General features: G+C 42.9%; 1 protein-coding gene and 1 long non-coding RNA gene across 4 annotated transcripts; both read left to right on the forward strand.

Annotated features, from left to right (window-relative positions):
- Positions 1–525: 525 nt before the first annotated feature.
- Positions 526–19,065, forward strand: LOC115398192 (transforming acidic coiled-coil-containing protein 1-like). 2 transcript variants are annotated; one of them, XM_030104863.1, is made up of 13 exons: positions 526–767; positions 8,051–8,142; positions 11,016–11,454; positions 12,988–13,042; positions 13,143–13,224; positions 14,366–14,418; positions 15,292–15,423; positions 15,512–15,588; positions 15,729–15,772; positions 16,240–16,400; positions 16,823–16,929; positions 17,012–17,132; positions 17,243–19,065. In XM_030104863.1, the coding sequence occupies exons 1-13, from the start codon at positions 703–705 to the stop codon at positions 17,309–17,311; spliced, it is 1,497 nt and encodes a 498-aa protein (XP_029960723.1). In that variant the 5' UTR covers positions 526–702; the 3' UTR covers positions 17,312–19,065. The 2 variants fall into 2 exon arrangements, with proteins under 2 accessions (XP_029960723.1, XP_029960722.1); XM_030104862.1 differs by lacking the exon at positions 526–767 and adding an exon at positions 6,301–7,008.
- Positions 19,066–19,601: 536 nt separating this feature from the next.
- Positions 19,602–22,204, forward strand: LOC115398193 (uncharacterized). Of its 2 annotated transcripts, none has more exons than XR_003932558.1 (3): positions 19,602–19,646; positions 20,044–20,184; positions 21,958–22,204. It is a non-coding gene; the product is annotated as an uncharacterized LOC115398193 (long non-coding RNA). The 2 variants fall into 2 exon arrangements; XR_003932557.1 differs by having other exon boundaries at positions 20,071–20,184.
- Positions 22,205–24,885: the final 2,681 nt, after the last annotated feature.

The raw sequence follows: 24,885 nt of genomic DNA on the forward strand, positions 1-24,885 counted from the left end.
TTCTGTGAAACGGGAACATGCTTGGGCTTTTGGTCACAGCAGGTAGCGGGAATGTGGCACAACAAGTGGAGCTGTGTTTTATGCCGCCAACTCTCCCTGCGTCTCTCCCTCCCCCGGGAACTCTGATCTGTTATTAAGCTGACGAACAAAAGAGGAGACTCTTTCTCTCTAGAACAATACTCCCAAGCCTGCCAGATAGCCCAATGACACACTGACACACACAACCCCCCCTTTAACCCTGTAGATTTAGTGCTACCCTGTGTTAAACATGCACTCGCTCTCTCACGCACAACCTCCTTTTCTTTCCTCTTCCATCTGAAAGACTCAGCTCTGGCCCACAAGGGGATGTAATCTGTGTTTGAGAGCGACAGAGAGAGAGAGAGAGAGAGAGAGAGAGAGAGAGAGAGAGATGATGGAGGCTGAGGAGTAGAGCAAGGAGGCGGGACTGTCACTGGAGCCATTCATGTGCAGAGCTCTTGTCAAGCATCAACACACAGTGAGACAGGAAAAAAAAAAAAAAACTGCAAGGAGAGAGGAGAGGCTTGTTGGTTAAGTGATAAGTAGCCAGTCATGGTAAGTAGTGCACTGTGGGGCTCCGATGCTGAGGCGGACTGTTTTGAGGAGAAGCAGAGGTGAACACTGGGAGCGGGGAGAGGACGAACGCAACATCAACCTGAAACCAACACACACGCTGCGGTTGCCATGGGGGGCTCGCTCAGCCAGCACAGGAAGGGATCCTTTGGCTCGCCTCGAAAGAAGAACAGCATGTAAGATGAGACTCTCCATCATTTGTGTGTGTGTGTGTGTGTGTGTGGAAACTTGCTTAAAGAAGCACAGTGAGTGCAGCTGGTCAAGGGCACTCGATCAATTCCACCGTTTGGTTTCCTACATTGTGTTGTCTTTCGTGAACTCAACGCCCCCGTGTAGAAGGAAAGCAGGAGTGGGAAATAAGGACATAAATGTCGTTTTCTGAATGTTAAATTTGTTCTTTGAACGTGACTCCTGTGTTTCTGTGTGAAGTGAGGTTTTCTTTTATGTCTGCTGTCACCTTACGTTTGCTCATGTGACATTATTTTTATTATGGCCAGGTTGTAGTCGGTGCAGGACAAATAAAACTGAATGTCAAATTGATTATAAGCAAATGACTTTCCCTACTAGATAAAAACCAAGGGCATGTTCTTCTGTACTAGTTTGAATAATATTTAGGTATTCAAATCAGAAGAAAAGTTGCAGAGCGAGAGCAGTGACACAGCTGATGAAACGGGCTGAAGGGTCTAATGAGGAGCTGAGCAGGTCATGCTCATGACATTAAGGCAGTCTAAGCTTTCCTTGTTTTTTACAGCGCAGGCAGTTATCGAGTTTTTAGCTCCCGCAGCAGAAGAAAGAGATATCGCTGCTGCCAGCTATAAATGATGCATCCCTGACCCTAATTCTAAAGTGATATGTTAATTATACAAGCTGAGCGGTTTGTCTCTGGTTGAGCAGGTACCGCTGTTTTTTGTTTGGTTTGTGTTGTGTGCTTGTGTGACATCCTTAAAGCGCCGGGTGATGTTTGAACTGTTGCCGTGTGGAACCTTGTTGTCAAAATGTGAAGAAGATGAACAAAGATGTTCCGTCTCTCAGAGCTTGAAAGCACTTAACCACCACTCCTCCTCCCCCCTCTTCATGTTCTCTGATCCTTTGTAGCAGAGAGTGATCCTTTCACGCTGCCCCCCCCCCCCAAGTGATGCTTTTCATCTCCATTTTTAGAAAATTCGATTCAGGCTCTCGTTTCTTAAATTCGACTGCGTTCCCACAGCGGTCGTCGCAGTAATGCAGTGGGAAAAAAAAAATGACGGTAAAACTGAGGAAGTGACAGAGAGAGTTCACTCCTAATGCATACTGTAGTCTCCAACATCCATCTGTGTTTGTGTAAGGCTGGGGGTGGGGTCCTCCCAGTGGGAAAACTGGAGAGCCGAAGAGTGTTGTGGGACTCCAGCCTTCAGCTTTTAGTCTAAATTTAGTTGGCTTAATCATCCATTTCATAGCTTAAGTGGAGCAGTCTTGGATGTACCGTGGACTTCCTGCTCTCCAGAAACCACAGAACATCCACACAGCAGCGCTGACCTGCATTCAGAGCTCATCTCTTACTATTACAGTGCAAATTCGTTAATACAGCAAGGCAGGGCACAAATCTCACTGATGCAGAAACCCTGAGTGGCAGCGTTTCCCAGCATCAAAGAGAAACTTGCTGATGAATTTGTGAAGTTTAATTGCACTTTATTGTTTGGCCTGCAGCTGAATGAAAAGAGCTGTGCTGTGTGTGAAACTTTGAATTAAATGCTAGTTGAACAGACATAAAAGGCAAAGAAAGTGAATGACAATGCAAACGTACAGTAGAACAGTCGGGGGCGTGTCAGCTACCTGCTGTGCCTGCTCATGTGTTTGATGTACATGCACCATTGTCTGGATTTTGTGCACCTTTGTCTCCTTGTTAAAGTGACGGACGATAGCTGGGATGGTATCACGACATGACTCCTCTCGGTTAGAAGTCCCTTCTCGTCCTCTCTCCTTTCCTCGTTCTTTCTCTTCTTGTTTGATCATTCCTCTGTCAGTTCAGTTTATTCCAAAGTGTTACAGCAACACTTAATGACTCTTTGCTAGTTTCAGCTCTGGCTGCAGATCTGGCCGGTTGTTCTCCATAAAAATACAGAAGCTCTGGGTATAGGGAAGTGGCTGAAGCTGAAGTGTTTAAAGTATCAGTCTGTTTGTATAACAGATCTCTGCTTTTCATATGTACACTGACCCAAAAATTCATAACTACTTTAAAGTGGATGAAAGATGTTGTAAATCTCTCGTACCTTCCTTCATACTTCTGTGTAGAGTACAGATCGATGTGGTCACAGTGTTACATTCCTATGACTTCTTCTCAAATATTTGAAATGATAGAACAATAAATCCCATCAGCTCTGTTTAAATCCTGAAGGATTGAGCCTCACTGTCATCTCTTCATGCACTTTACTGTTTTTACTTTTCACCCAGCCTTTATGTTTGTCCCTGAAGAGGGGACAGAATCGACTGCTCTGTTTGGCTTTTGGAAATGGAGATTGATGAAAAACCACTAGATGGAGCCACATCATGCCAGAAGTCAACATCATGATCAAGCCATTGTTGCCTTGAGATTACTTGTTCGGATAGACTGCTGGTTTGTTCTCCCTGGTATCCCACTGACAAGACAGATTTATGACTTTGAAGTTGTGTTTATTTTTACAGTAACACGGGGGGGTTCCAGTCAGAGGGAATCACACCTCCAACACATCTTTTACTCACCTTTGGACACTTAAGGAAAATTAAATCTCTTTAAATCATAGCACACATTATTACATTTGTTATGCCATGTTACTTTAGCTCATTGTAGAGCTGTGTGTGTTTGTAGTGAGTGAGTCACTGGCTTACGTGTTTTTCTGACTTTCTGCAGTCAGTACCTGACACTATACGTGGCTTCATGAAGGAACTGTCATAAGATTTAAGCGAGTTGCAGTAGAAATACGTCTAAAACAAGAAGAGGAATAACCCTCCAGGACTGAAGCTCCTGTGAGCCTGTAACCAGGATTACCTACTCTATAATTGCTGACTTTAACATGTTTATTTTGTTTGTGGTGTCTGTGCTGGGTAATTACTGATCAAAGGAAGATCATTTAGGAACAACACTGTGTGCATGGATTTGAATCTAACCTGTAATTTAAAAGAGACTGAAGCTAAGCATGGAAGAAAAAAAAACAAAAGCTGTGATTTCCCTCTTTAAATTGAAAGTTTTGGGTTTCAAACACAATGAGAGCTTTGTTATTTAAAGCAGTCCTGAGAATAGAAATGTTTAGTTTATTATGAGGATGGTAGAAAAAAATTCCAGTGCTTTGCCATTTCAGTGATCTTAACAAAGAAAAACACATTTAGATTAATATAAATTAATTTAATCATGAAACAAACACTCATCCTAACATTATGTCACATATATATTATGTGTAAAATGCAAATGTAAAACCATGCAGATGAAGTAATATGTTGTGCAGTAACCAGTCTATTTGTCATTGATTACATTTGTCATTCTCACATGTTGTTTATGGAAACTTTCCTCAGATACAGAGAGAATCTCAGATGCCCTGTGAAAGATCTTGACCTTTTTTCCCACAAAGACAAATGATAAGCTGCTCACTGAATGTCGTGAGGAATCAAGCCTATAAGTTGGGATTGTTTCTGTAATAGAGATCAGTAAAAATCCTTTAGTGCAGCTATTAGTTACGATCAGGATTCTTCAAAGAAAATTTGATGCAAATGTCAGGAAAAATAGATCCACTCATTTTTAATTTTCGACACTTATTACAGCTTGGTTTTGAAGTCTAATCTCAGGGAGATTAACTACTATCATGCATGAGATGAAGAGCAGCGAAAAGCAGTTGGTGATAGTCTGGATGTCTCTCTAATTCCTTCTCAGTTTACACACACACACACACACACACGCACACACACACACACACACAAGCAATTATTGCGTCCCCTTCGTTGTTGCTCATAGGCATGTTTATCACAGCTGATTTATTTTTAGCCCTCAACCACACATGCTGCTATCAGTCAAACTGTAATTGATGAGAAAAGATGTGCATTCACGAGGGATTAACTGAAAGCGAACGCTCCTATTAGCCGGGGTCAGGGGTGCTTCGTGCGATGCGTCTTTTAATCTGCCGCTCGGCGTGCTAAGATGGCAGCCTGGGATAATGCACGAGTGTATGTGTGGGTTTTGCCACTGTTGCTGCGTGTGCTATTTGTGGTTTGAGGCTATTACATAAGAGCTGCCTCTTTTCCCTTTGTATTTCCTTCTTTCTGAATGCTGTTCATCACTCCAGCATGGAGAGTCCCGTCTCCCCGTCGTTTTCTGTGTCCAGAGGCCAGTTTATAACTGCAAGGTTTAGCAGAGCAAACAGTTTGTGCAGCGCAGGATGTCCATTATACGCCGTGCTTCTGTTTGAAGGGTTTGTTTGCTTCAGGGAAAACAGGTTTGTCCTCCCGGCTCGTCGAACAGACCGATAAAGAAACAAAGCAGTCAAAGGAAACAATGTGAAGAATTCTAAAAAGAAACACTAACGAATGTTTGAAATTCTTGTCCTGCTAAAATCTCCCTTTTCTTTTCTCTCCTCCTTTTTCCCATTCCAATTACTTTAACCGGTATTTCATTTCTTTCTCCGTTGTTTTAATGAGGACTTTCTCTGTGCCCCGCTTCTGTTTATCCCTCCGTGTAGCAAAGACTGAACAAGGCCTCATTCTCTTTGTTCATCAGCGCGTGGCGTTATGTGTGAGTGTGTGCTCTTCCTGTGTGTCTCATTTTGATCATACGGCTTCTGTCTCTGCCTCCTTGTGTGTTTCATGTTCGAGCCGTAAACAGCAGGAGGCGTACCTCAAAGTGAAAATTTAAAAAAAGCTCATTCTTTTTTCCTCCTTTTCCTGTGTACCTTTCTCACAGCGGCTAAACCATTTCCCTGTTATTAGATTAGTCATGGTCCGTGTTTTTTCAAAGAACACATTTCATTTGGCCTAGATACTGAGAGAGAGAGAGAGAGAGAGAGAGAGAGAGAGAGAGAGAGAGAGAGAGAGAGAGAGAGAGAGAGATATGTATCAGTGTGAAAAGCCTGGACTTAGAGTTATATAACCAGCTTTACATGTGTGAACAGTGTTGAGATCTTTCATTTTGGTAACATCTCCAGCGGCCTGATGGGAAGCGATCACATCACAGCTGAATCTGGGTTTACCGTATTGATTAGTTTTCTGTCTGACCTGGGTTTTTTCCATTTGGCTGCACATAGCCCGCTTTACCACAGAGTTCTCAGCCCATATTCCATCTGTCCTTCAGATGAAACATGACAGCTGTTGTCTTGATACAAATGCTATTGTCTCTTTTCATCTAATATATAACAGTTGCCGTCGGACAAAAACACAGAACACGGATGTTTTAAAACAAGAAAATAAAGATGGCCGTATATCTGAAAAACTGGCCTGGTGTAAATAGTCACGGTTTTCCTGTATGGTAGTTTATAGTAATCATTAAATATTCGTGATCTTCAGCGATGAATTTTTACACTGCAAGGCAGCTAAAGGAGACAACAGGAAGATTGCAGCATGTGGTAATGCAATGGTTATTATGTAACATGAAATCAGATGTGATATTTTCTTTGTCTTCTGGCTGCACCTTTCGGGACGCCACCACCGCAAATCAGATATGCAGACTGTTGTTTTCTCCGTCTGCCTCCTTTCTGCTTTGTCCTCATCTGCTCTGTCTTGAAGCCGTCTGCTCCACTCAGACTCGCCAACCTCTCGCCGCCTCTTTAAACAGGAAGCCTGGGGTCTCCGCTCCCCCCTTCTCTTCCCTCCCGATTGTCAGACCCTGAAAGCGTCTGAGGTGGGGAGAAGCAAACTCCTGGGAGCATGCGGCCGGCCGACGTCTGCAGACCAGCTGATTGTCCACATCGACGGAGGAGGGGAGCCGAGGGGGGAGTGACTACTGATGCTCCAGTAATCTGCCACCGTGTGAGTCAGAGCTGTGAAGAGCAAAGCGGCTACAGAGGCAGCTGCAGCAGCGCGAGACACGTTGCTCTCGACGAGCGTCAACAACTCGCCAGAGCAGGATGAGAGGGCTAAGAGGCTGAGCGGGAGGAGGAAGTGACACAGCGCCGAGAACCAGAACAGAAGAAGAGAATCAACAAGACCGCTGATCTGACAGCCGTTCGTTTTTTTTTTGTTTGTTTTTTTTTTAACTGTTTGAAACTGTGGAAGATCAGTGAATCTTACTGACAGCGCTGGAAATCTAAGCCGCTCCAGAGGAAAAAGGAAGTTTGGTGTCTTCAGGTTTACGACTTAACGCGCCGCAGCAGGGATGTCCTGGCTGTCTCCCGTTCAGTGGGCCAAATGGACGTGGTCAGCAGTGACCGGAGGTACAGACGACGATGGGGAGGATGAAGCGAGGAATGTCAGAGAGGACAAGTAAGAGGACTTTGTGTCATCATGTGAACACATGACGCGCTGAACAGGAGATGTAATCGGACAGAAAAGGCTTCTTCGCCGTGCAGATTTATAACGAGTGTAGGAGTTGGCACAACGCTGATTACTCACAGTCTGACAGGTGGTAGTTAGATACCGCCGAGGCTGTCCTGTGCCTGTGTGATGCTGTCATGGGCTAAAAACAGATTCACTGTCAAAATACAGGAGCTCAAACTTCTGTTTTGTGAGTCGATGCTTTGTGTTTATCGCCTTGTGTGTTTGAGATGCCAGACACCGAGGATGTGACCGTCAAGGCCTGGTTTGTTTGCGTGTGAAGGCTTTTTGGCAGTTGGAAAAAGAGTTGGGAGAAGGGGGAGGGGAAGCCACAGTTTCCAGCGCTTTTGATCGCCCTCCCTGTTCATTTCTAGTTTCTAAGTAACCATCCAAGATTGCAGCCACTGGGGCCATCACCGGGACGTGATTCACTGTGTGTTAGCAGGACGGTGGGGGGCGGGTTATGTATATTAGGATTAGCTGTGTGTGTGGTGGTGCTGTGCAGAGGCCCCAGAGTGTGTGAATGTGTCAGTGTGAACTGGTTATCAGAGGCGAAGTGTGGCCGGGTGTCGGCACTCTGAGCTCTGTCCTCTGTGCTGCTTTTCATTACGGTGCGGACATTTTGATGTACGGCTGGGTGTTTAGGAAGACACACACACACACACACACACACACAGTGAGGAGCAAAGCAAAGGATGCAGGTGGCCTTGGATGGCCACACTTCCTCTCTGTTCCCTTTTCCTGACTTCCTTTAAAATAAAACCACTGTGTTTGTTTTTAGCAGCCTTGAACTCAGAGATGTATTGTTTTCACCTCACTTCAAGAAAATAGATTTTGGAAAGGCGGTTCTTGTTTGTTAGAATGACCATTACAAGCAACACATGACCGAGGTTTGTTCATAGATGTAAAAACAGGCTCCTCCTCAGGATCTATAGCGATATTTTCTTAGAATTAACCTGAATAATTGACTTTATTTATCTCTCTCCCACAGTTCAGACTCTGAGGGAAACTTTGAAACCCCGGAGGCTGAGTCTCCTGGCGTTGTCAAGCTGCTCGGCCAACTGGACAACTCAAACCACACAGGTGAGGAAATTCAGTTCAGCCGGAGCTTTCAAGTCAGTTAAACACTCTCCTACCTAAATGGTTTCAATGATGCCCCAACCTTTCTTTTTTTAGGGAGTCCTGCTCATCGTTTTATTTCTGTTCATACATTACAGCATTGCGACTCAGCTCCGAGTGGATAAACTTTGGCACTGGATCGTGTTGCAAATTGTAGCAGTATTGACAGATCATATATGAATACTGTCTACGAATCCATCCGCTGCCTTCTAGTTCAACCTTCAAGTTATTATTTTATCTGCTATCCTCTCTTCATGAACATTAGCTAAATCATCATTGGAACATTGACAAACCTTTTTTAGATGTATTATAATTGATAACAGGCACAATCAAGGAGTCACTTATCTCTGCTATCTATTGTTGAAACATTTAAAACCCAACCCCATTTCTCACAACTCTGAGATTGTTGCCTGGCTAAATACTTTTCTTGTTTATGTTACTAAAATATTTTGATTTATTCAGATAAAGACTGAAACTGAGAGTGAGCTCATAGATGTTTACAAAGAGAAAAACACCAACTGTTATCATCATTTCACATAAATACACAAATCACTCATGGAGATCAATTGTTTTTCCTAATGATGGCGGGCTAGTGTTTGTGTTTTTGGTTTTATTTTTTTTGTATTTTCAGTGAACTGACACATTCATTATGACAGCAGTGATTACACTTAATGCTTCGTGATTGAAGTGTGAATTATGTTTGAACAGCAAAGTGTGTATTTGTGTAATCTGCATTGAGAACATTTTAATGTGTTGGTACCGTACCTGAGCTATTGTGAAGTTTAGCATGCCTTCATTTATACAAAAACAAATGTAATTCACTGTTTCTCTTCTCAATCATCGATACTTTAACAATATTTGTATTTGGACAAGATCAGTTCGCTTGGTTTAGTGATGTTATTGGGAATGAAACATGTTTTATTCAGAATGAAAGGCAGTACGGCGGAGCCTTCACAAAATAATTCCATGAAGATTCCTGTGTTTGTTGGTAAATATAGTTTTCAGACCGCAGTTGTCTGATTTTTATGCTAAAGCGTTCATGTGGTAGCTACAAAATCTGGGCTAGTTTCATAAATAAAAGATCAACTGTGAGGAGAAACTGATCCTCAGACTCCCTATAATTAGCAGACTGAAATGGTTCGGGGCAATAGCTGCTTGTTCACGTGCCAGACTCCAACTGCAGTATATGTAGCGTTGAACTATGGCATGGATGAAACTCTAGACAGCTCTGTGTCGACTTGTAGGTTAGTCTCTCTTCTACTTCCCCCTCGGTGTCCTTTCCCCTTTTCTTCTTCGCGTTGTGAAACTGTAATGATGTTGTTTTTGTTGCTAGGCCACATGGCGGTGTGTACTCTGCATGACTGGGTGTGGTTCCTCTACATCTGTTCCTTGTCTCCAAAGGGCGTTTATGCCGTGGGTATAAAACTACCTACGATTCATGGGAAAGCAATATTATATACACATGACTTAAGTGTTTTATATAATAAGGAAGGACTTGGTCATATGTAGCTGTTATTCATCAAACTGATATTATAACGACTTCATTCACATACATTGTGAGAACATTATAGAGAAATACAGGAAAAGTTTTTTTTTCACTATCTTGTGTGGGTTTGAGTGTGTTCTTTATGGTTATATTGTTCCCTGACAGAGATTCCTGTGTTTCAGCAGCAGTCAGGCTGAGCTGAGCCCGGTCTGCCACTGTGGCCTTTAGCTCTTTGTTAATGAGACTGTGTCAGGATGCAGGAAGGGAAATGTTCTTGAGAGGAAACCAGAAGCCATTTTAAGCTCCTCAATAGGAGGAGGAGTTGTTTCATCGCTCACGTCAGCTTAACATTTCCATATAGCAGATAAAGTCTGAGGATCGATCCAAGACAACGATGTTGTTACACTAATGTTGGAATAGTGTTAAAATGTCTGACAGATTTTAAATGTTTGCTATAGGGCTGGGTGGTATATAGAAACTTATATTTCAACAATTTCCCAAACTTTAATCTTGAAAAATAGAAGATTATTTATATAGAAATTAAATATTAGTTTTAAGAGCTGCAGTAATCAAGAAGTATACAGACACAGCTTGTGAACATGTTGAAGCGTTTAGCAGGAAACCAACGAAATGTTATGCGGTGGCATTTCGGCTGCTCCCTTTCAGGGTCGCCACAGTGGTTCATGAGATTTTTTTTGCCCAATCGCCCTTCCTGATACGACCTGAAGAATCGGGAAATGTTATAATGTGTATGTTTTACAGCTATGAACAGATTCTGTAAAGGTTAAAAAAAGTTAGAAATGAGAAAAAAAAAACCCAACTCTAAAAGAAATGTAATGGGTTTGCAATTCATGTCTATTGCCTCTGTCAGTAGTGCTTAAATTGTTGTAAATCATTGTTTTCATCAGAGCTTTTTAAAAGTTTGTTGTAAATTTGATGAATTCAGCATTCATCCCTGATGAAGAAGCTTTTCTTTCCATATCTATTCCTTTATAATGTTTAATTAGAATCAGTGTTACCATGGGCCTCTCACTGACATTTACCCCATATGTCAAGTCTCTTGTTTGTTCCACAGTATTTCCTGCTGAAAAAAACTGTTTTCTCCTGCTTGTTTTCTCTTACCTCCTTGTTTTTGAGTTTTGACAAAACATTCCTTCAGTCATTTCTAAACGGCCCGCAGTAACAGCCGTTCAGTCCCTCTCACACATCTTGATCTCATTACGTTTTGGAGTTCCCTGCAGCAGTTTTGTGATCACTTTTATAGCTTCTTGGGATTTTTAATTGTCAAACATTTGTGACAGTCTGCACTTAAAATGCTATAAACTTACCTACCCCTGCACTATTTCCACAGTTCTCCCTGACGTTACCAACCAGGTTTTGGACAGAAACTCAAACCAAGATGTTGGCACAGCCTCATCTGAAGACGTCGACTCCCTCAACAACCTCACCATTTCCTCACCCGGCAACACCGGCTTCGGTGTGGACCAGAACCTCAATCTGACCCTGAGTGCCAAACCGGTTCCTGGAGAGGGCGTCTCGCCGTCCGGCCCGCTGCCCCAGCCTCCAGCCGCCAGGCCGCCGTCGCTGCCGGTCGTGTCTCCGCTCAACAAACCCGATCCTTCGGAGGTGGACGACCAGGCTCCGGTGACGTCCGATTCCAGCCCGGACTCAAACTTGACCTTCAGTCGGGACAGCGGCGTGGATCCCGATTTGCTCAACGGGAACATGAACTCTGACGCTGTGCTGTTGAACACGAGACTGACCTCTGACCCCGGCAACGCCATTATCACGTGAGTATCAATACTCTTCCGCAGATACCCGTCCTCTCCAGTCATCAGACGTGACCGCCCTCGTTTCCATTTACACAGCTGAAAATGAACAAACATGATTCACAGACCTTCAGGCTGAACAAACACGTCACTGTTCCAATGGCTGCTGGGAACAGTAGTGAATGCTCGCTATTGTGCACAATAAACCTGAAGCCAGCAAAGTATTTTCATCTCATCTGACTGAGGTGGCCTGTCTTGTATCTTCAGAAGGCTTTTGATCTGTTCATTTTCTCCTGGACACTCATTCATTCCTCATCAATGTTATTATAGTTTTCATTGTTTTTATTTAAGAAGTTCAGGTGTTTATCCTCACTTTTTCTCAGTTTTCAAGACTTTTTAATCTGTTGATTATTGACACTAAAACTAATTTTATTTTTTATCTGTTTTTATTATATTTTTACTTGGTATGAATGATCTTAGAGGAGTAGTAGATTAATGAACAATAATAAACTGATAAACGACGCCCTCTTGTGGCCTAATCTTTTTTTTTATTATTGTATTGCTTTTTGCAATCCAACACTGCTTGGAAACTGGAGATAACCCAGATTAACTTGACAGAGAAAAAGTAATATTTCTATTACAAATATAGAGAAATTATTTCATCAATCCAATCAATATTTGGTACAAGACATAACTTTTTATATCAGATGATTCTTCCTATGTCTGACTAAGAGGACCGTTGTCAATGAGAAAGATATTTTTCTTCCTTCCATGATGGTTCAGGCCGATTTAAGTGCATCTAGTCTAAATACACTTATTCAAAGTTTGGCAGCACTTTTTTAGTTTCAGTTATTTTGATCATATGAATTTACTAAACTATAATAACCCTGCTCTCGCCTCATGTTCGGCCTGTCACATCCTCTCCTGTGTCTTTCCTCCCTAAATCTGTGGAAACCTTTCATTCTGTTTGCCTTCCGTCTGTGTGGCACCAGGACTGCCGAGCAAGTCCATTTCCTCTGTGTTCTGTTGTAAGTACTGCATAACCAAAAGTGCAGGTCTCTCTCTGTGTGTGTGTGTGTGTGTGTGTGTGTGTGTGTGTGTGTGTGTGTGTGTGTGTGTGTGTGTGTGTGTGTGTGTGTGTGTGTACTGCAGCTCCTTTTGTTAGAAATCCATTCATCCAGTCTGAAATCCCCTTCAATCACACAGCGAAAGTGGGGGAAAAGTGACGGATGTATTTGAGAAGTTGAGAAGAGCGAGTGTTGGTGGAAACGCTGTAATCCCCGCTAATACTCTGTGAAAATGTTCATCGACTCGTTTTAATTCCTCCAACACCTCCTTCATTAATCTGCTTTTTTTTTCCCCCCTGCGTGATTTTGCACTTCTAGCAAAGCATGCTAGCTGAGCACACAGAGTCAGGCTAAGCAATCCATCTGTAAGGCTTTCTGTCTCTCCTCCGTTCTCCTCCCGTCATCGCACCGGTTCACATGGGCATCTTTGCGGGGTTATGTTCTGGTTTGTGTTCGCACTGATGACGTTTTTGATCTTCGCCCTCAGGAACTCGTGTAGAGCAAAGCAGATCCAGCCGATGCAGAAGGACTTCAGTGCACAGGTAGGCACCCTGACAATGTTTCAGCTCTACAGTGGTTTGAACTGATAAAATCTGCCTCCTTCGATTCTGTTTGTGATGAGTACGTCTGCTGCTGCTGTAGGATGAGCATCATGGCGGCCATGCCACAGATGAGGAGAAGTTGGCAAGCAGTGTCAGTGTCAAACCAGACAAGGATCAAAAAAGTGAGTACACAGGCAGATATGATGTTGATGAATAATTTATGCTCGTATGTAATTCGCATCCACCCAGTCATGACACACACACTGTTCCAGTCATTTCTCAGTGAAACACTCTGTACGAAGAGCAGATTACTGTTACAGTTTAGTCAGCATGCTTCAGTTCCCTTCCGGGCAAACAGTCAGCCATGGACAATCAATAGCATGACCGCGATAAGGTCATCTTTGTCTCGCTGCTACACAGACAGTGTTATTTATTAACCCCGCATATGCCTTTGTGCTGCTTTATAATGTCCCACTGTGGAAGCTGCTTGGAGATAAGCTGCATTCCTGAAGTAAACCTTTGCAAAACAAAACAGTCAGATGATGCGATCGCAAGATGCCTTCAGTCATCTTCAGCTTGATATATGATGCTTTCATGAGTGAGTGGGGAGAGGAACCTTTAACTTCCAGAAGGGAAAATTGCCCCTGAGTCAATGTCAAAATGGGAAGTTTAGGAGAACTCTGAGGAAAAAAATAGCTGAAATCATCAAATCAGAAGTTTCACAACAACAAGATGATGTATTTGTTTGTCAGAGAAGATTTTCTGTCTCAAATTAACCACTTTCTTCCTGGGTATCGGTGGTTCCGCTTGCTGTGAAATCCCCCAGAATACCAAATAATAGCAGTTTTAGCCCCTCTTTTATACTCCTAATTTGCACGACTCTCAAACCCCACAAAGTTGAACATTGCTGCTGTAACACATCATACCACTCTTCATCTTTCATATATTATAAATTATAAAACCGTCATGATTGGTTGAATTTTTCTTAACTCTGCGTTGTGATTTCACTTAATTGTACATGAGTTCTTAAAATGTCCGTCCGGCCTGTGAACTTCTGCCTTTCACGCAGGTTTTTTTTTTCCATTGCCCGGTTATGTTGTAACGATTTTTAGTACATTTCACCTGCCTCTCCGTTACACTTCTGCAATTCTTATCACAAGAATGTCTTTCTCAATTTCTCTAATTCTGAACACAGTAGCTGTCCCAGTCCCAGGCCTGCTCTGGTACGATGCTGTTATTATGTTATAATGCTGGTAAAACTGATGACATTAAAACGTCCCTATCCAGAGGCGCTCTAAAGGTGACTTTGTTGTTTACTTCCAGTCCAAGATGGCCACGTGATGTCTAAACCTGAGGAGTCAGACTGCTGCTCTGCGGTGAGGCTTTTTCTCATCTAATGTGTACAACCGAGATTCATCATGGAAAAGCTGCGTTTTCACAGCCATTGACAGTTTCTTCTAAATGGTAACTACATCTGTCAGAGAGATGCCTGCTCAGTGACCACTAGGTGGAGCTGAATCACTCCTAAATCAGGGAAAGGTCAGCTTCACCCTCCAAGCACAAAACAAACTGTTCACAAGCCCAGACATGTTCCAGTTTACAGAGTGTGGAGGGATCTTCATGTTCTTTAAACCTCCATCTGTTCCAAACATAAATTCAATATTTTCACACAGTGAATTTAAAAAAAAAAGAAAATGCATCACAAAGACCAGTTACTGTAAATTACCAAGGAATTAGAACATGTATAAAACATCAGTGTGATGGTTTGTCTCATGTGACGACTGCGCTGTGCAGCAGGACAGCCGGAGCTACTTAGAGTCCGCCACCATGTTCATCGACTCGGGTGACAGATGGATTTAGATTATCATTCAGGAGATTACAGAGTGACTGTCATAATCCAGGGAAGGACAAAATGAAAGAGGGGAGAGACAGAGGAACAGCAGAAAAGTGTGAGAAGGGTGAGCCAAAGACGCGATGGCTGCAGGAGCAGAGAAATGGCATTGGATAAAGCGGGGGAATAATTATAAGGCATGGATTTGTTTTAGTGATGAACAGAAATTAATTCCATAATGATACAATTGTCCACCTGAAACTTATTTACACACACAAAGAAAATAAATAAATAAATTATAAGTGTGGTGAATGCATGCCATAAACCAGGTGTTGAATTTTTTGTGTTCTTATTGCTGCTGCTTGGACTACAAAATATATGAAGGAGGACATGAGTGATTTCCTTCTGCTCTCTACAGTATGAAGACACGTGCAAATTGAAGAGCAACTCAGGGGGAAGTGAGATGCAGAAAACAGGAAGTCAGGTCCTGGACTCCATCTGTATCAGTGAAGCAGAGAAGCAGGCTGTTCTAACCCTCATTAGAGAGGAGGTAATCATCCATATTACTCTCATTCAACAGCGAATATGTCATCTGTGCAGAATGTGGAGAAGGTTGACGACAAAATCTCTCCTTTCAGATCATCACTAAAGAGGCCGAAGCCAATGACTGGAAGAAAAAATATGAGCAGTGCAGACAAGAGGTGGAAGAGATGAGGTTAGAAAACATGATGACAAATGCTTTGATGAAGACGAGACGGCAGTAGTCATACTGTTGAGTTTATAACAGCAAAGTCATTTGTTTTTAAATCACATTTGTTGCCACCACTTTTAAGGTTATGTGCCATGTCTTTACAGAAAGATTGTAACAGAATATGAGAAGACGATCGCTCAGATGATCGGTGAGTGAAAATTACTCAGATACATTCAGACTGAAGGGCTGGAGATGCTAAAGGGACATAAAGGAATATGAGACTCGTTGATAGTAACATGTTTCTGGAGTTAAATCGCCTTTTTAATGTTGTGACAGATTTTCTTTGGTGTTGATCTTAATTGTTCCCTCAAAGTGGCAGAGAATATCTTTTCTCATGGACCTAAATCACTAGTTGGCCTGTTTGATCAAAATGATTACAAAAGATTTACTGATGACATTGAGCATCTTGTCAGACGTGTATCCACGAATTAGACATTTTAGAGGTAGCTGAATTTATTTTATGTTACTTTGTGTTGTTTCATATTGTGCTGATTACATTGAATTAATCACCATCAATAAAAAACGATCGGTTTAGCATCCATCTGTTTACGTTCACTGGTCTTAATATAAGCAATAAGTGAATTGATTATCCTTATTGTCTTCTTCTTTAATCAGAGGATGAGCAGCGCAACAACGTGAGCTCCCAGAAGGCTTTGCATGCTCTGGCCATGGAGAAGGAGGCGGCGCTGGCCGACCTGAACTCTGTGGAGCGCTCTCTGTCTGACGTGTTCCGGCGTTATGAGAATATGAAGAGCACCCTGGAGGGCTTTAAGAAAGTAAGAAACATTAGAGCAAGCTCATATTCAGAGAGTGTATTTATTTGTACGACGCGTCAATCTCAAATGCTGCAATGATTCGCTGATACTTGCAGAAAGTGGCGAGCTTCAGGAGGATTAAGGTCAGAGTAAGGGTGGATGGTGGCCTGCGATTAGGAGCAGTGGTCCTAAGAACAGGAAGTGGGGTTTATATTGAAGGTCACTCGATTATGTGTTGCTCCCAGATCCTGGCGTCTCCCTCAGCAAGTACAAAGTAACCGTTTGAATAAAACAGCTTGTTTCACAAACTTCACTATTCGTTTGGTTTTTTTTAACCACAAGAACTAAAGAAGATTAGATGAAGAATAGATTATGATGTTAATGAAGTTTAAAACGGAGTGTACAGAATGTTGATATGATGTCTGATGTGTTTCCTCGTGCAGAACGAAGAGGTGCTGAAGAAGTGTGCTCAGGAGTATCTGGCCAGAGTCAAGCAGGAGGAGCAAAGATACCAGACACTGAAAATCCACGCTGAGGAGAAACTGGATAAGTACGTGTCGATTGAAGCTGCTAAAACGAGCTAGAGAAGGAAAACATTAGAGATCGTGTGTTAAAAGAGTTTTCCCTCTCAGGGCCAATGAGGAGATTGCTCAGGTGCGTTCCAAGGCGAGCTCGGAGAGCATAGCGCTGACAGCCAGCCTGAGGAAGGAGCAGATGAAGAACGAGTCTCTGGAACAAGCCCTGCAGCAGAAGGTATCAGGACCGTGCTGCAAACGCATCCTCACTCAACCACACGAGAAAATCACAGTTTAACAACAGGCACTGAGGTGTAAATATCATGTATTTGCATTTTGTGTCAACAGAATCAAGAGATTGAGGAACTCACAAAGATCTGTGATGAACTGATTGCCAAGATGGGGAAAGTCGACTGAGAATTCCTCGATGGGACTGAGGCCCCGCCTCCTGCCCTGCCGTGACGTCCCGTGCATGACCCCCAGAACAGAAGCCGCCGTCGTCCCCTGTGCCTGCCCTGCATCTCAGCGCCTGCTCCCCCCGCTGTACACGCGTCTGAAGCAACTCCCTCTCAAGTGAAATTGCACTACATGTGACCAGAACCGCCGGGGTTCTGTGCTTGTAACTTATACGTGTTCACCTTGTTTCGCTCACATTTTGTGCCTGTTCTGAAGCCATCTGGAGCCCCTGACTGTTTGTCGGTGAACAACAACCCGCTTGCGACTCATCTCAGACTCCCAGCGGCTTAAACGCTAAAATCCCAACGACTCCCCTCGTAGGATGACGTCATGTTTAATTGTTTGCTGTGAAGTTGCAGTAGGGCTTCTGGTATGATGGCCTTTAGACGTTAATTACTTTATAATAATAACAATAATACAACCAATACATGTATTTTTCTATGAAGTGAACAGATTTTATTCTGAAAGAGTAAAGCTCAGGGGCGATGTTTGGGCAGAAGGAGGCCAAACTGCACAAGAGCTGGCGGAGGGAAGGATTTAGGGTTATTTGAGGAAATCACGGCGGTCCTTAAAAGGCCTTCGGTTGTCAAAGAGTGACATCGAAACCAGTCATTGATGGACTTTATCTGGTTTGCTGCACAACGCGTTTTGATTGTGGACGGTTTGAGTAGCTGCAGAATGTTTATCAATCACAGAGATGCAGAATAACCTGACAATCAAAGACTTTTCTGTGATTGTACATATTGTGTGGCACTAGTTTGTTCGATCTACAAAATCTCAATGATGACAACTTTGTATCTGGTCAAAACAGGCAAACTGCTGAAGCGCTGTTCTTTTCAAATCCCAGATAATGTTAAGGAGTCATGAAGCACAGTGGCATTTTAAAAATATTTGCTTGCTCTAGTTTTGTTTTCACTGACCACATTCACCATGAAAGAATCCAAGATTATTTTAGTTTTTTTACAGGTTTTGTCTGCAGCGTCACGTGCCATGCCTGTGTTCACGGCATTCCTCGAGTCATTCATGTTTACCGCCATGTTTTTCCTCTCAGCTTCCCGATCGTCAAATAGCTGATCATTCTTGTACTGAACCAGCAAACTGTTCTTACAGATTCAGGATGCCACGACTGACTCAATCATCATGAAAACAACCAGGAAGTCCAATAAGGAATGATTCGAATGTGCTTCATCCAATGTTAATATTATGATTTTTTTTTTTTTTACATTTAAAAAGCTGCCTTTTAAATCAGATAAAGTTTCTCTTTTTTTAATAAAATAAACCGAGTGTCTCGAACAGATAAACGTGTATTCAGAGGATAATAAAAACTACAGTTTGCCTCAATATTTAAGAATATATCAGATTTGTTAATATTTAAGTAGAGGATCTGACACAGAAGGAGTTAGTAGTTTGGGGGTTTTGCACCTTTCTGTTCTGTGGAGGGGATCACTGTTGTTGATGCTTTGTTTACAATGTACTTTACCACAAAGTAAATCTGCTTCCAGCACAGACCCACTGATGTGCCACAGCATATATTTGTGCCATTTTAATGTCATGTTACTTATTGTTTTTTGTCTTCATTTTACAAAATATCATTTTGTAACTTTATCCCCATTCTTGAACCATTTGTATAAGTTTGTGGATTAGAAATCTCACACTTGTATTGAAGCAGAGTGAATGTGTACATTTGTTTGAATAAACATGAATACAATTTCTCATGCCGTTGTGTCCGTCGACTTGTACCTTGACAGTTGCACGGCTGACATGGGGACCGTCCTGACTGCTGCAGGCGTGCTCCACGTGGGCATGTGTGCACGTAGGGCTGTCAGTTTGTGTGTCCTGGCCTCAGCTTGAGCGTTACACCAGTTCTTACTTTTTACACACGCATTTCGGTCAACATCCATCCTTCGGAAACTGTCACTTGGTATAATAGCTGTGTTGTTGAGTCTAAATGATAAAATCGAACCAATTCCCTGTAAATTCTGTGACTGATCGGACTGAAAGCTCCGTAACGCTGACCTATAATTGTGTCTCTCTGTGAAAGCTCGCTCGGTTAAGTCCATTATTTCAGGGTGCTGGCTGTGCAGCATAGATGGAGATTACAAGGATAAGACTTTAATGCCCTCAGACACCTTCCCATGACTAAACCTCCTCCTCCTCCTCTTTCACCTCCACCTCAGCCGCTGGTGTCCCCTCCGTCAGAAACTCACTCCAGCTCATCCACTCCTCTGTACTCTCAGAGACACAGCCATGAAGACGGCTCTCCCTCTGCTGCTGCTCATCTCTCTGCTCTGCCACAGTAAGTCTCCTTTCCTCTGGAATTTGTGGGTGTTTTCGGCAGCAGGGTAACATTTATCCGAGTGGGAGACGACAGACTGAACACAGAGGTGATAACAGGATTAGATCAATGATATGAATGATGGGATTTATCTCTTCTGAATGTGGCAAATCTTTCTTTTGATGATATCCAGCAATGAAAGTGTTGTACATTTAACTTGTGGGGAGAAAGAATTTGTAAACGAAAGTAAACTATTGGATTTGAAATTTGCGAAATAAAATTCTTGAAAACCTTCTGCCTGCCATTGAGTGTCAGTGAGTGTGTGTGTGTGTGTGTGTGTGTGTGTGCATGTAAGCAAACAAGTTTCGTCTTTATGTTCGCACAAGCCAGTGAACCTGCATGCTTAGTCTCAATCCAGATGCTCTGTCTTGCTCTGTCTGTGAAGGCCACGCACTCAAGTGTCACACGTGCGTAGCGTCCAATGAGGACGACTGTAACCGCCAGGGCTCCACCTCCTGCCCTCAGTACGCCGATGCATGCTCCACCATCACAGGACCCAGTGAGTATAAAACACACACACACACACACACACACACACACGCACAGTCTTGTATTTCTATCCTTGTGGGGACCGTCCATTGACTCCCATTCATGTCTAGCCCCTAACCCTGACCCTTACCCTAACCCTAACCCACACCACAACAAAGCCTAACCCTAAAGAAATGTTTTTGCACTTTTACTTTTTTCAGTAACAACAACATGGTCAAGAAAACACTGTTTCTCCTACTTAGGACCGGAAAAAGGTCCCCACAAGGCACGTCGTTCCACGTTTTGCTATCCTTGTGGGGACATTTGGCCCCGACAAGGATAGAAATACAAGAACACACACACACACACACACACACACACACACACACACACACACACACACACACACACACACACACACACACGCATGGTTTGGTTTTATTACAGTAATGTGAGTTGTTCACTAGAGGTCAGCACAATGCTGACATCCTGCTGCTTGAATATGTTCAAATCTTCAAAAAGTTACTCAAGAAATCATGAAGACAGCTTTTAAAGTCTACAAAAGCTCATCAAGGGGTGTACAGCAAATCTAATCCTCCTGACTCTCGGCTGGATGACGAGCTGCTTCCAGCTGTTGTGTTGCAGAACTTATTTGTGACAGATGGGACATCTCTGATGACAACAGTCATCCATCTTACGGACTGTGTTTTACAAAATACGGCTATGGGTGATCAAAGTCGATCTCTGCTGACTGTGGGTGAAGGCAGGGACTCCCCCAGACAGGCTGCCAGTCCATCACAAGGCAAACACAGAGGCACACAGCCATATTCACAGTTAAACTCAGTTTAGAGCATCAGTTAGCCTCAGATTCATGTTTTTGAACTGTGGGAGGAAACCACAAACAAAACCCAAGCACAAAAGTGTAGAATATGCAAATGCCATGTAGAAAGAGCCCCTCTTAAAACCAAACCATGCAGGTTCTCACAGAGAGAGAAGAGCACGACCCACCACTCCACCATTTAGCATTTAGAACTAAAACTTTGCACTGAGGTATAACTTCAGTTATTTTGATAACACTTTACACAACTGCCAATAAAAATACTGTGGATTTAAGTAAAAGAAAAATTTGTGTTCACACTCTGAAAGGACTTTTGATGCGTTGCATTGGATCAAAGACTTTCAGCTCTAAAGATATGAAGTGATGTCTGCATGCGTGTCTGTGTGCATGCATGGTGGCAGAGAAAGACTGCTAGAGTTGAGAGAGAGAGAGAGAGAGAGAGAGAGAGACTTACTGAGATATCATGAACTGCACACCTGGTTCTTTTTGTGTTGCAATCCTGCACACAGATCCCCTGGTTCTCTTCTTCAGACGGGCGTCTCTCACAAAGTCATCGTCATCTTCACTGTCATCTAGAACAATGAGTCATTTTTTTATTTTCTTTGGGGTGACTGTTTCCTTCTCCCTGATGGGTTTACTTTGACCTCCAACACCCCAGACATGTGTGTATGTTCGTTTCTATCACGTGCACAGCCGGTATCTGATTCACTTTATATGGCGCTCTGGGGAGGTGATGGAGATTCAGCCTGCAAACTTTAGGTATCAAATTATGTTTGTCTAAAGGATTTTCCTTTACTCTCTATCATGAATCCAGCTGTGCACCCCCTCATCATTTGCTGGATGTCGTCCCAGCTGTTCATGATAACCACAGAACGGCAGTGTGTGTGTGTCTTAAAAAAAAAAGAGTTTGTTGAGCTCAGCGAGTCGCAGCACATCTCAGTTTGTTCACATCTTGTCCTCTTTCAGACACCGTCATGAAGTCCTGCTCTTACAAGGCCTTCTGCGACAAGGCTCACGGCGGCAGCTCCGGAGCCAAGATGGAGTGCTGCTTCGGCGACGACTGCAACGGGCCCCACAGGAGTCACAGCCACGGGAACCACCACCGAAACAGCGCCGGGGCCGCGGCCTCCAGCCCGGCCCTGCTGATCACAGCCCTGCTGCTGCGTGTAGCCTGCACTCACTTCTAAACTCCTTCACCTCTTCTAGTCCTCCCATCCATTCCTTCCGTCCTCTTTATCCCATTTATTTTGATTACATTGCTGTGTAATCCATCCGAGCTGAAAAAGGGTTTGAGTCTCAGAGAATTTTATGGGATTTGTGTCTTTTTGTCAAACATAATAATAATGTTTTTCCATTGGTGGTGAGTTCAACAAACATGGCTGTTCCCACAGACATAAACAGCACTTCAGCAGCTTCATCTTTCTTTTAGTGTTTTTTTTTTTTTTTTTTTTTTTAATATCACTGGAAACTTGAATAGCGACCTTTGTTGTATTCTGTTTTCTAAGGCCGTTTTATTTCTAGTCTCGGATGATGAAAAGCGGGGCGAGAACCTGAGAGTATCGGCTGTGAATAAATGTTTACAAAGTGAAGAACACCTTCTCTGGTGTAGCCGGGGGGGCTCTGATGTGGTTTCGTTAGGTGTTTTGGTGCCTCGGTGAGTAGCTATAGCGTACAGCTTCCTTCACACCATAGAGCCACATCACACAACTATTGCAAATGTAATCTAAAAAAATCAGTAAGATAATGTTTAAAAACGTCTGCAATAAAGTGTTTAGTGCTGTATTTCTCCTCTTTTTGTGCATGCAGACTCACCTTAATAAAAATACTGTCAGAACCGTACTTGTGTTTTTAAGTGTGGTTAAGATCAAGCTACGGTACTTGATACCCTGTTCTGCAGAATTGTGTCTTTGTAAATGTTTTCCAGTGTGAGAGCATGCAGAGGCTCGTGCACAGCGACATTTAGTTATTGTTACATTTTCAGAAATCAGAAAAGTTTGAGTAAACTTGATGACTTCCTTCAGAGCGACTCCAGTTTGCTGCAGTCGCCACAGGATATGAAATCAGTCAGGCAGGTCTCTCCATCCCCAAACGGATCATATGATGTGCAACCACTTCCTCTTAACCGGAGGACACATATTTTACTAAAGAAAAGAAAATAGAGTGCAGATGTAACCCTCTAAACGTACACATTTGCTAAAGCAGCTGCTATGCAGGTCAAAGGTTTGGCAGCCACTGAAACTTCAGACTGGGAATCATGACGTGCGTTGCTGAATGTCGAAACTGGGTCAAGTCGGTTCTTACGCAGAACTCTCTTAACTATCATGAAGAAGAGTGATGTGGTTACAGTGAACGGCGTTTCGGTGTGGCCGTTGGTTTGGTCGCACCTGTACCAAGTTGCTGGGCTGTTACTTTTTTCATTTCCTGTGTGCCGTTGTGGACTTTTAGCTTTATCAATAGTATCAACCGAATGCATTAAACTGATTTACTGGAGGAGGAGCGCCTGATTGATCCTGAACCTACTGAATTCTGTTGACAGCAACATGGATGCACTGATGTTGTATTAATATATAATATATAATATTTTACTCTCTTATTCATATTTTGGCTGTCGTGGTTTGCCTTGGAGTAATTCTGGCTATCTTAATCAGAAGGTTATCTAATTCCCATCAAAAAACGCTGCCATTTACTTCAAACTGAAGCACCGGTCCGAGGCCTCCTGATGTCTGTGACATTTGAATCAGTGCTTGTTAAACCTTTCCATGATCTATCAACAGATATAACCAAACCTCATGATCTACAATTACCTGCTGTATAAAAGACAGTGTTGTCAGCTGCATGTGACATAGCATGGAGCAAATCAATGTAAGGTCATTTGCAAATGATAATGTCAATACGTTGTAACAATATTACAACCACTAAAATGTGTTGGTCCTTTTCGTGTGGAGTTGGCATGTTCTCCCTGAGCATGTGTGGCTTTTCTCCGGGAACTCTGGTTTCCTTCCGCAGTTCAAAAAACATATCTGAGGCGACCTGTCCAGGCTATTTTCTGTTTTCAACAGTACTCAGCTGGAAGCGACTCCTGTGCCCTGCAACCCTGCACTGGACGCAGTGCTTTCAAAGATGGGTGGAGGCGCCTTGTCAGACCTCAGATCCGACAGTTCACGCTGTAAGCACAGTAACTGTGACTCTCGTAGCTACAACACCGAGATCTCTGAGGTTATTAATAGGGCAACTGTGGGATTTGATGTGGTGAGCTGGCACTTCTGTATCACCTTCGCATTCGGCAACATACTTCCTGTAAACATCTAAATGGATTTCGCAGGAAACCACAGTATCTGGAAAAAAAAAAGCCTCGCATGCACAAGGAAAACATGCAAACTCAAAATCGGACCCCAAAAGCTGAACTGAGGATAAATGAGGTTTGAATGGTACACTGCTTGACCGTACTCACTCTTCACCTTCAGATTATTCTTGTTATCAATATTATTATTATTAAACACAACCTTTGTTGGTGTGTCATTGAGCACACCTGTGGTTCGACTGCAAAGACACTCCATTGTCTTCCTGATAAGACAGGCTTGCGGTTCTCTATCTTTACCGCTTCATGATGATTCAGCTGAGTTTGTGTGTGTGTGTATCTGTGTGTGTTTGACTCACTTCATGACTACTAACAGCTGCGAGATAACACACTGCATGCAGAAGCAAGTTAGAAAAGTGACATTTATTCACTTATTGTATTTATCTGAAAAGAAAGAAGATGAAAAGATAAAAAATAAAAAACAAGAACCGAAAAACAGTTTTAAGCACAGCTGGGGTTAACGGGGGGAGCAGGCCTGTTGAGCTCAAGCTTGTAGTTCCTCATATGTAACCACAGGAGGAGGAGGAAGAGGAGGA

The sequence above is a fragment of the Salarias fasciatus genome, chromosome 12 (genome assembly GCF_902148845.1).
Source record: "Salarias fasciatus chromosome 12, fSalaFa1.1, whole genome shotgun sequence".
NCBI lineage: Eukaryota > Metazoa > Chordata > Actinopteri > Blenniiformes > Blenniidae > Salarias > Salarias fasciatus.

Excerpts from the sequence above, each read along its gene's own strand:
- LOC115398192 (XM_030104862.1), top strand. The coding sequence starts at position 6,902 with ATGTCCTGGCTGTCTCCCGTTCAGTGGGCCAAATGGACGTGGTCAGCA. Across the intron at positions 15,424-15,511 it reads TAACCCTCATTAGAGAGGAG|ATCATCACTAAAGAGGCCGA; the intron begins GTAATCATCCAT and ends CTCTCCTTTCAG. Across the intron at positions 15,589-15,728 it reads CAAGAGGTGGAAGAGATGAG|AAAGATTGTAACAGAATATG; the intron begins GTTAGAAAACAT and ends ATGTCTTTACAG.